The 12,308-nt window shown below is 33.5% G+C and overlaps 1 protein-coding gene across 1 annotated transcript; it reads right to left on the bottom strand.

Moving 5' to 3' along the window:
- Window positions 1-212: 212 nt before the first annotated feature.
- LOC149796232 (uncharacterized) lies at window positions 213-11,385 on the bottom strand. The gene is made up of 6 exons (XM_089964212.1): window positions 11,044-11,385; window positions 8,295-8,417; window positions 7,123-7,217; window positions 2,021-2,132; window positions 1,263-1,351; window positions 213-892 (listed from the first exon to the last, which is right to left on the bottom strand). Exons 1-6 carry the CDS (start codon window positions 11,339-11,341, stop codon window positions 506-508), a joined length of 1,104 nt encoding a protein of 367 aa, XP_089820338.1. The 5' UTR covers window positions 11,342-11,385; the 3' UTR covers window positions 213-505.
- Window positions 11,386-12,308: the final 923 nt, after the last annotated feature.

Genomic DNA, 12,308 nt, shown 5'->3' with positions numbered 1-12,308 from the left:
CTAGTACTCCCTCCCCCACCAAAAAAATAATAATCCAAGACAGTTCTATATTAATTTATACAAATTCAGAGCAAATATATTTATCTCCGAAAGGTCATGGTAAGATATGAGCATGATGGAAAAGTAAAGAAACCAACATTATAAGTGTCACGCAACATATTCTTCTTTTGTTTTTTAATTTTTGTTTTTGTTTATCTTCATTTTGACTGAAAGGTAGACAGTTGTTCATTTTGACTGAAAGGTAGACAGTTGTTCATTTTGAGTGAAAGGTTGACAGTTGTTCATTTTGACTGAAAAGTAGACAGTTGTTCATTTTGACTGAAAGGTAGACAGTTGTTCATTTTGACTGAAATGTAGACAGTTGTTCAGAGCAGTTGATGAGTGTAAATTTTACATAACAAAAATAGCTTTATTACATATTTCTGGACCATCAGCTATGAACAATGTGACACCACATATATATTTGTCATCCTGCATTAAAATGGCATAATACATTTTGACATGGTTAAATAGATGACATAACAATTTTCTCTTCCTTTTCATGGATATTCGTATTATCAGTAACGTCCGTATGGGAGGGCGATGACGAGTTCCGTTCCGTTATTGCGCATGTCTGCACACTTGCGGATGCATTCTTTCCGTATTTCTCGTCCAGAAATCTCCGTAGATGGGCGATGGTAAGAATTGGAGATGCAAACCACATATTTGGTCCACCAAGATCGTGGCACTTAAAAATTGGAGGGGAGGTAGGAGTACCACTTCCGTCCTCCCCATTTCGTTGGCGGATAATACGCTGAAATTCGTGTTGTTTTCTCATCAGTTCGGTTATGTTTAATTGTAAATACTCCTCCTCTTGTTTTTGCTCTTTGAGGTTACATTCTACTAAATTTTGCTGAAAGATAAGATGTATAAAAACCTTTGTACAAAACAAAGGTAAACCGAAAGGCTTATCCCTGAACTTCATTAGCGGCAAAGAAGAAAACGATAACCAAAATAAAACGTCAGAGTTTCAGAGAAACTTCTGGTTACATACTAAATGGTCAGGAGATGAATTATGACCAAAAAATAAACTAAGACTTCTCGCCGTTTTCACAACGATTACGATTTTGAGTTTTTGTCATTAAATGAAGTAGATAGTCACTCCCAAGCATTATAACCACGATTTCTTACCTACTCACATTAGTTTGTAATATTGAATTGTTCTTATTTTTTTTCTTTATTTTTTTCTTTCTTCGTAAACAGGTTATACGTGAATGTCATACCTTGCTCTTTAAATTGTTGAACTCTTGCTGTAGTCGACTAAATTCTTTGGGATCCGCATACAACCCGGACAGATTGATTGCTTCCTGATCTAAAATTTAAATTTCAAACGTATATTCATTAATTATGATCAGTATTATACTTCCTTTCTTTGTATACTTATTATGTCTTATCTATCGACTTTTTATTAAATATCAAGCGACAGTAGCCTAGATTTCAGAGGATACGCATGCTTCTTTAAAGCAGCTAATGGCTTTTAGTTAACCTTTCATTGGTTTTGGCATGTTTCAATTTTAATAACATACGGCGATAAATTAATAATACATTTATCGCGAATTCCATCTTTCCCTTCTAAATAAACAGGCTAATTTAAATTTACTCTGGGTTAGTAACCGACCAATGAAGGTCTATGTGTAGACCGTATGCAAATTTCAATACTACACCCAAAATATGATGGGGCCAAGTTCAAAGTGTTTCCCTCTTACCAAGTTACATTTTATTACAATGTAGATCATTTACATCTTCGTTTTCCTAACTTAGTTATTTGCCATCTGCGCTTTAGACACTGCGCTCTATTTTATGGTGGTAACAGAATTCACCAAGGACTAGACTAATGAGTAACCATCGCCATGTATGTTCAGTCTCTTTCCAGGATGAAAATCTATAGCCCACTTCTGTATCTTTAGCCTTTTTGAGTCACCAATTTATCCCAAAGAACTTTAAAACATAGAGAGAAAACAGCGCTAGAGGAAAGTCGTACCTAAGATACTTAGCGAAAGAAGCTTCTTCTTTCTTTCATCAAGACTTTTACATGCAGCCCGCAAATTCTCCATGGACTTCTCGTGTTCGATTCGTAAATCCTGGCGCAATGTCTGCATAGAAGTAAAAGTTGATATTGTTCTTATCATACTTACATATGTGTAATTCTGTATGTATGTAATTATGTATGTGTGTAATTATGTATGTGTGAATTCTGTATATGCATGTATGTATGTATGTAATTCTGTATGTGTGTAATTATGTATGAGTGTAGGTCTGTATGTGTGCATTTCTGTATGTGTGTAATTCTATATCTGTGTAATTTTGTATGTATTTATTTCTACATGTATACAATTCTGCATGAATTTGTTCTGTATATATGTAATGATATATGCATTTATTTATGTATGCCTGTAGTTCTCAATGTATGTAGTTCTGTATGTATTTATTTAAGAGCCTAATGGTGGGGTGGGTTATCAGTTTATCGTGGTTTAAATTGTCAGTTTTGCCGAATCACATAGCAGATAGCTCCCTTAATTTCATTATTTTTTAGAAAGATATTTCCTATCAGTTTAAGAGCTTTATTTGAGCGTATGAATTCTTGTTATGGGCGTCTGCTTCGCTGCTATTTAAAGAAGTGGGGATTCTCCATCTGTAACGTAATAGCTACGTCAGCATCAAACTAATTCTACCAATTTTATGAGATCCAAGGTTTTTAACATTCCACAGCATGGTCATAGTATTTTATCTAAATTTGCATATGTGATATGTGTAGATGTTCATTATTCAATGCAGAGGATGTGTTGTTTTGTTTGACAAACGAAGGACTCTTGGATTTGACGCCTTCATGAGTTCATTGTGACTTGGCCGAATGGCCATTATCCAGACACGTGAGTAACCAATTTTAGTTTCTTTAAACCTATTTGCGTGTTCATTACCTACATGGGCTACTTACAAATGAAATTAAGAATATTGGTAAATGGTTATAGTGATGAGGGGTCCAATAGCCAAGACGTACAAGACATCGACCGTGACAGTTACGATTGGGGAGTAGCGGATCTATCTCCCACCCACCCCCTCATCGTAACTATCAGGGTCGGTGTCTTACATTGTAGGACTGCGAGTCTAATTGTTATAATGTTAGTCTTTGAACAACCCCTTCTCCTCCCAGTCCTTTTATCCTTTTACCAATAGTTTTAAATTCATTTGTAACAAGCCGCACTGTAAGAGCTGTAACCCCAATGTTCGCCTTGGCAGATTTTGAGTTTCCCAGCTTTTTTCTGTCAAATCTATTCAAAGAAAGAATTATTTATATTTAGAAACACTGCAAAGATGTGTTATTTCATTCTGTCAAATCAACGTATTCAATTTTCTAAATAAAATATAAACCCACTGTTTTTATTTCGTTTTAAAGGCATGCAGTGTTTATGCCTTCAAGTTGTGCTTACATTAGTTACATTGCAAATAACTCTGTTTATAGAAGTTAGAATAAAGTAGTTCTCCGTACAGTTTATACCGAAATAAATAAATAAATAAATAAATAAATAAATAAATAATAATAATAATAATAATAATAATAATAATAATAATAATAATAATAATAATGATAAACTATCTTTAACGAGGATAACACATTTGGTCATGGCTGACCCATCTGCCATGTGGTCCTCAGTTTTTGTAATAAAAAAAAAATAAAAAAATAAAAAAAGAAGACCATGCACATAAACATGTATCGTCGCACACTCATTCGTACATATTTTGACATGAATGACTATGTGTGACTATACTGGGAAACATACAAATATATATCAATTATGGATATGATTATAAAGTTTTCTATTCAGAGCTTTTAATATGTCATTCCAGCTGGTCTAGAAGGAATTTCTTTAATGATATTTTAAAAGAAGCAAGGGAAGTTGAATTACGTATCCTCATTGGTAAGGAATTCCATACAGTAGGTGCTGATACAGTAAATGAGCTTTTGTAATGATTTGTTTTCGACCAAGGAATCTGGAGATCGTTGTTAGTCGTCGATCGGAGATTACGCTCAGTATTCGATGATCTTAGTTCAGTTACGTTAGAGATATGATCTGGAGAAAGACCGTTTAAAGACTTGTATGTCATTATTCCTTTAAAATAAAGAATACGTTTTTGTATAGGTAGCCATTTCATATCCAACTGTCCTCATCACATGATTATCTTCTGATCACTGGAAAACTTCCCTGCATTTTTCAACTTATGCAACTGCAATCATTTCTGCATGCATGTCATTCTGCATTCATTTATTTCTGAATGTATGTAATTCGGTATGTATTTATTTCAGTATTTATTTAATTCTGCATGAACTTATTTATGTATGTATGTAAATCTGTATGCATTAATTTCTGTATTTTTACAGTTTCTAACTCCGCCTGTAACAAAATCGCTTGCAACGAAATACCGCTTGTTAACAGCTGTAGTGTCTCTATTCGATTTTATTAATTTGACCTCCACGTCTAAAGATTTCACTTACTATAACTTATAACTTTCTTGGAGGCAATGTTTGGGACATCAAATAATATTTCACAGAAATGCTGCTTTAGTACTGTAACAAGCCAAAGGGGTCTCTTGACCGAACGCTGTCAAACCCTGGCGCGAATCCCGCTAGATGTCATATGTTTCCCCCGATTTCAAAGACTCCCATACAATTACTGTTTTAAACTGAAACTACCAACAGCCCAAACTTTAAAATAATTTAACTCAAATTAATACATGACTACAGATCTCACAACTTCCCAAATGCCTGTCAACCTCACAACTGCATGGTTTCCCTTCATTAAATTTTCGTAACGTACCGTCAGTATTTCACGCCGTGAAGCTGTACAAATCATCCATTTAATAAAGGAACTAATTTTACTACACCACCTTAGGCCAGTCAAACCATTGTTTTAAGCCACATTTCGCCTGTAACTCTGTACCATACTTACCACCATAACAATAATAAACGGCTCGTGCCGACGACGGAACAATCCGTTCTTTTTTATTCCATTACATAATTTACCAGTCTCCAATCATAAATACTGCACATGGAGTCACACAACCAATTTACACAATCAGATTATTAATAGGGACTATTGAGCGACAGGGGCACTCGTGAGGCTCTAACCTTAATTCACCAAAAGAAAAAAAACATGACATCAAGAAGCCGCACCATACTTTACTCCGTGACGTTTGCGCCTAGTAATTCGTTAATTGTTCGGTCTGAGGACTATCTCCCCAGCACCGACCTACCATAATCCAACAAATAATCACAAAAATCGAAGAAATTCTTAAAATGGAACATTATAAACAAATGCGCATACTCTAAATTTGTTACAGTACTATTGTGTTATTTAAATGCCGTGGAATTGCTGTTCTTGTATACAACCAATCATTCTGGTGCTTTAGCCAGTTTCTCTTACCCACTAAAATTAAACTTTTAATAATAATAATAATAATAATAATAATAATAATAATAATAATAATAACAATAATAATAATAATAATAATGATGATGATGATGATGATGATAATAATAATAATAATAATAATAATGATAATAATAATGATAATAATAATAACAACAACGATAATAATATTAATAATAATAATAATAATAATAATAATAAGAATAAGAATAAACAACTTTCTTTAACGAGGATAACACATTAGGTCGTGACTGACCCATCTGCCACGTAATTGGCTACGTGAAAATATTTTTTTTCCAAGCTCATACACATATTCAGGTATCATCCCACACTCATTCATACATATTTAACATGAATGAATATGTGTGACTATACTGGGAAACATATACACATATGAACAATATTCTATAAATAAGACCATAAATTTCAGCATAAAAAGGTCTTATGTATTACATAATGTTACTTGTTTAGGCTCGAATAAACAGCAAAAAAAGAAAGAGTGAAAACAACAAGCTTTGAAAATGTTTACAAACAATTTATTTCCCTGGAAAAATACTGTAAAAAATTATTTCTCTGGAAAAATACTGTAAAAATGAAAAAATAAAAACTTACGGTTTTAAGAATCAAATCCGAAAATAATCCAAGAATAATTCACTAATACAATTTTAGAAATCCTAATAATGAAATGAATTCAAGTTCGAGTCCTGACGAAGAATCCAAGATGGAAGGCCACAATGTTGTTGTCGACAGTTCCATGTAGAAACACAAGAAATAGCACTCCTGTTTTGGAAATCCGAATAAAATTTTTTAAGAAATGTCTCTGTTCAAGAATTCTGTATGAGCACTCAAAATATTTCCAGAGAAAAAAGAATTATTCCTTTAGAATCCAAAGAATTCGAATAAACATTAATTTGTAATTCCCAAAATGACACAACAAAAGAATAACCTTTACGTCCCAGTGTTTAAGAAGCCCTACTGAGAGAGAGATCTCCTTGCAATGGTTTAAAACTTGAATATTGGTCACGTGATCATGTTGACATCACGTACTCTCAGCATGACCCTGACAAGAACCAATCATTTTATTCAAATAATAAAATGAAAAAATGTTGTTTACTTCAATAAAACTATTTACAATACAATACAGTCTCGATCTCGCTCTTATTGTTCCCACAATAAAAATAAATTTAAAAAAAAAAAAAAACATGTTCACGTGACTGTTGCTAGTTTTGAAGGTCAGGAACTATGACAGTTTTAAGTGTTTACAAAATGAATAGTCACGGTCAAACTATTTTCTGGAAAAGTATCGAGTTCCTAGTAAACGAAACTACATTATTTTGACATATAATGAAATTTAAAAAAAATAAAAAGATTTTAAAAGTTACAAACAATTAAATCAGATGTAAATTAAATCAAATATAAATAACAATACATAGAATAATAACTGGACATATTATTTATGGATACAGTTTTCTATCCAGAGGCTTTAAAATGTCATTCCAGCAAGTCAAGAAAGAATTTCTTTAATGATATTTTAAAAGAAGCAAGGTAATTTGAATTACGTTTATTTGTTTTCTTTGAATTACGAAATTTTAATTTGGATAGACGACAATTACGTATTTCATTATAGGTAACTTAACTGTTAATATCTAAAACCAACCTTAATGTTCTCGAGCTTGTTTTCTTTTTCAGTTGTCTCCTCATAGATGACTTCGATATCATGGTTGAGTTTATATAGTTGCAGTTCCAGCTTGCCTTCAAATATGCGAAAAGAGTTTTTGGTTTACGACTCAAGCCAAAAAATGAGTTTCACCAATTTATGTTATTTTTATGAATAATTGGCATTCAGTTCCACAGTAACACTAATATATGTCAGTAATACTTTTCGACAACAATAAAAAACGTAAAAGAATAAAAAGTAAGCTGTCGTACTGGGAAGCAATAACTGCTTTTTCTGCAAATTATCGTTTTCTCGTGCATTCCGCTCTCGTGTATATTTAATATCTTCATGCATAAATTTTGTTATTTAAAATTACATTTTTTAAGACCGGTACAGTATCGACATCTACGTAATAATGTGTCCAATAGATACAGAGAGAAAACAAAGAACGAAACTGAATAAAATGTCAGTAGTTGTGACTTATAATTTAGTTTTATATTTTGGATCCTTTATAAAAAATGTAAATTGCTGATTTGTTTGTGTTCTATTCTTCCCATGTTGAATATATTCGTGAAAGAATATAATTTTGATGTATTTAAGACGGCGAAGCAAAGAGTGTGGACAAAAGTACGTACTACGGGCGACCAATAAATCTTGCAAATGATTGTACCAGAAGGCGAATCCTGAAACTTGTAATTGTAAATCCCATGTTTGGGAAGGTAATCTTACTGGCACCGTATATACTTGCTAATAAGAGGAGTCCAGCTGCAAACTACACAGACCCAGATCTGGCATCGCATAATGCGTCGGCAGATCTTGTTCTGTGCAGTTTGATAGGAATAATAATTACTACAAACAAGATAGACCCTAAATGGCATTTGCATTATGCTACGACAGATCCGGATCTTAGTTTTTTGCAGTTTGAGTCGTCCTATAAGCGAGAATAGACGGTTCTCATATTCCCACTTTTTCCTGTTGACTTCGAATTTGACGAAGAACCGTGTTTGTGCACTGGCACTCATAAATAGCCTAATCAATCCCGAAAACGATGCACAATCCAGAAATGAGTAGCCAAACGTTTTGCAATTCTTAAACCCGACAGGGATAGTTCATAGCATGCAATTATTCATCATTATATGTATAAAGCTTTAAAACAGAGATGAAAACATTACCTTTTTCTTCCCTAATTTGCTTCATAGTCTGAAAGTTTGGATCCCTTATTGTTCTCTCCTTGGCCTCCACTTGGGATTCTTGTCCCACTCTTTTGTAACTCTCCAGTTTCTTCTGCAGGTCGGCTGAAACACTACTGGGTTAATGAGGTTTATTTATTTATCTATTTATCTATTTATTTATTTATTTATTTATTTATTCATTTGTTTATTTATTGAAGCTTAATTGTTGTCCAACACTTCTGGTCCTTAAGTGAAATCACCTTATCGAATACCAGAGTATGTAATGGATTATCTATCTATATATCTCTATCTATATGTATGTTTGTCTGTCTATATATCCGTATGTGTATCTATATATATATATATATATATATATATATATATATATATATATATATATATATATATATATATATATATATATATATATATATATATATATATATATATATATATATATATATATATATATAATGATAATAATAATAATAATGAGGACTTTGTACAGCGCCTAATCTTTAGAAGCTCTAAGTGCTTTACAACATTAGACAACACCTATAAGATAAGAAACATAATAATATTATTACAAAAACAAACAACATGATATTAGAAAAACATTAAAAAAAAAACATGATGAGAATCTTTCAGGTAGGAAACATTATTAGGTCTTTAAGTTTGTTCTTGCAGTCGAAATCAGTGAGTTTTGAGAGCCTTCTTGAATGTGATCACTGTGCCTTTGTGTCTAAGTTCAGTGTGCAATTCATTCCACGTTGCTGGGCCCTGGTATGCAAAAGAACGCTGTCCATATGACTTTGTTTTCATAGTGGGAATAATGAGTAAACGATTGTCAGAAGAGGAGCACAATATATTGCTGGTGTGTACACATGGGTGAGGTCAGATTGGTATGTTGGACTAGAGTCCGACAGTGAAATGTAGCACAGAGAACAAATTTTGTGTTTGATTCTGGATCGAATGGATAACCAGTGTAGGGTACAGAGCAGCGGGGAGGTGTGCTCTGATCGTGGTACTCTAAGTATGATCCGAGCAGCTGTGTTTTGAACTTTTTGAAGTTTCTGGAGTAGATATTGAGATGAACCAGACAGAACTGAGTTACAATAGTCCAGTCTTGCAAGTACTAATGAACATACAAGTGTTTTAGTGGCATCAACTGAATGATATTTGCGAACTGAGCTGATGCGTCTCAGCTCAAGATATGCAGCCTTGCATATGTTCATGTCATGCTGGTGCAACGTGAGACTTCTCTCCAGAGTAACATCTAGGTTTCGTACTGATTGTATGAATTTAACGTTGGCATTGCTGATATTTATTGTTTGAGGTAAAAGATGTGAATGAGAAAGTCTTTGTGTTGTGATCAGAATGGCCTCAGTTTTATCATCATTCATCTGCAGCTTGTTACAAGTCATCCATGATTTCACATCAGAAATGCACCTCTCTACACCTTGGATGGTAGCATCAACTTCAGTTGGGTGGCTAGATTTGTATATTTGGGTGTCATCAGCGTACAATTGGTGAGACACTGGATGATGATCTATGACACTTGAGAGCAAATGAGTGTACAGAATGAAGAGAACAGGTCCATGAACAGACGCCTGTGGAACACCACAACATAGATCAACTGGGCTGGAGTGTATTCCATTTGCAGATACAATTTGTGTCCTGTTGACCAAGTAGGACTTGAACCACAGTAAGGCTGTATCATGAATGCCAAATACATGCTGGAGACAGTGAAGTAATATATCATGGTCTATTGTGTCAAATGCTGCAGACAAATCAAGGAGGGTGAGGACTGTAATCTTTCCGCTATCCAACGCAGAGAGAATGTCATTAACTACTTTTAGAAGAGTAGTTTCAGTACTGTGGCAAGGGCGATATGCAGATTGTATATTGCTAAAAAGACTATTTGAATTTAGAAGAGATACAAGCTGGGATAGAACAACCTTTTCTAAGATTTTTGAAACGAATGGGAGATTAGAAAATGGGCGGTAGTTCTTTAAATCGTTATGGTCTAGTGTTGGTTTCTTCAGCAGAGGCTTTACAACGGCAGTTTTGAAAAATGATGGGAATTCCCCAGATGTGAGAGAGGTATTAATACCATCAGTTAGTGAAGACAACACTGGATCTAAGCACTCAAGCAGCAGTGATGTTGGAATTGGATCAAGTTCAAGTGACTTTGGTGCACTCTTCATCAGGATTGTACGTACGAAATCCATAGAGACAGGTTCAAATGCTGCTAATGGTTGCCGCTCAAATTCTGTATTATATATATATATATATATATATATATATATATATATATATATATATATATATATATATATATATATATATATATATATATATATATATATATATATCGCTCGTTGAATCAGTTGTGACCACATTTTTAATATCTACTAAAGTTAACAATATCTGAGATCTGAGTACCATAGTTGTATTAACCAAAGCCTGTTCTTGCTAATTTGATAAATAAAGGATCTCACGTGATTTAATATGAAAGGAGTTGAATAACGTGCAACTGGACATTAGTCAACAGATTGAAAAAATCCTCTTAAATTATTACCCACCTGAGATTCTGTTTATCACATAGTTTTTATTTTAATGGAAATAGTTTGGAGAGAAAGAAGAAGAAATAATTTCATTCATTCTGATTCAGATGCTGCATCTACATCTGATGCCTATCTTCTCGTGCAATCTCGTGATGGTCCGGTGCGATGAAAAAAATTCTTACCTATTTCACTGAGCAGTTTCTGATTTATCAGCGATTTTTCCGCCACTGCGACGTTTTGTTGAAGAAGCCGGACGTTCAGCTTCTGAATTGAATCATTGCAGTTGGAAATGCCGTTCATGAGACTTTCAATTTTACCCTCAGCATCGTTCATCTGACTTCGACTCTGTTGCAAAATGTCCATATTGCACTGATAATGTTCTCGAATTTCTCTTCCTGTTGTAATAATATCGCAGATGAAGTCCACGAGTAGTGACACGTTAATGCTTCTTGTTTGAACGGCTTTGGTCATCATCGGCATTTTGATGGATATTAAATGTGGAAGCTGCAAAACACCCCAAGACTTCACACTTCATAATCCCTTGGCTGCAAGACGCGCGAGTTGTCAGGAGGACAGAGTTACAGGAAGACGTCATCAATGACGTCATTCTATTATAAATTGCACAAAATCGCAAATATCGCTGACTACATAGAGGTTCTCGAACGGGAAATGATTTAATATTGAATTTATAAACGAGTTTGATAATGTCAAGCTTATAATGTTGGATATTATGCAAGAAGGAGTTTGTTAAATTTAATATTAAATTAATAACCAATCGAGATTCTGTTTACCACAAAGTTTTATTTTAATTCAAATAGAGAGAAAGAAGAAGTAAAAATTTCGTTCAGGCTCAGTCGTTGAATCTTTCATTTGTTGCACATAAAAATAGTCCATAGTGCTTGTCAATCTTTTGTGCAGTTGTATAACCAATAACATTTAAAATGATATTTTATTTTACAAATTATAATTCAAAGAGCAACTGTTCTTCCAAATAAATAAAATATTTTACTCAGACATCATCATTTCTAAACACAGAATGTATATGGAAGTTTCTTGTGATGTCACAAAGTTTTATTCATTTAAGTTACACGATCAATGAAACAAAGTTTACGCATTAGGTATGTCAGTTTGGCCACTGAAATTTGTTGAAAGTTCACTTGAAAGGAATGATTGCTGGACGAAAAAAATCCATATTCACTGTAATGTATTTGTGACCGGTTATTAGCTGATTTGGAACAGGAGACATTCGAAATTAACCACATAAGAAACATTAGATCCACTGAGTTATTTTATTGCGTAAATATGCAAAGGTTTGATAGGCTAACGTTCATTTATTTGGGAGACCGGTGTATGTCCACATTCTTTTATGAACAGAGGTGAATTTATTTACTTCTAGAACCTAACGTTTACACCACTCTTGTATATAGAGCGGATTTCATCTTTCAGG

This window comes from Sinohyriopsis cumingii, chromosome 7, assembly GCF_028554795.1.
Source record: "Sinohyriopsis cumingii isolate HCF-2022 chromosome 7, ASM2855479v2, whole genome shotgun sequence".
Classification (NCBI taxonomy): domain Eukaryota; kingdom Metazoa; phylum Mollusca; class Bivalvia; order Unionida; family Unionidae; genus Sinohyriopsis; species Sinohyriopsis cumingii.
The sequence above is the reverse complement of the archived record's forward strand: the minus strand, read 5'-3'. Positions and strand labels throughout refer to the sequence as shown.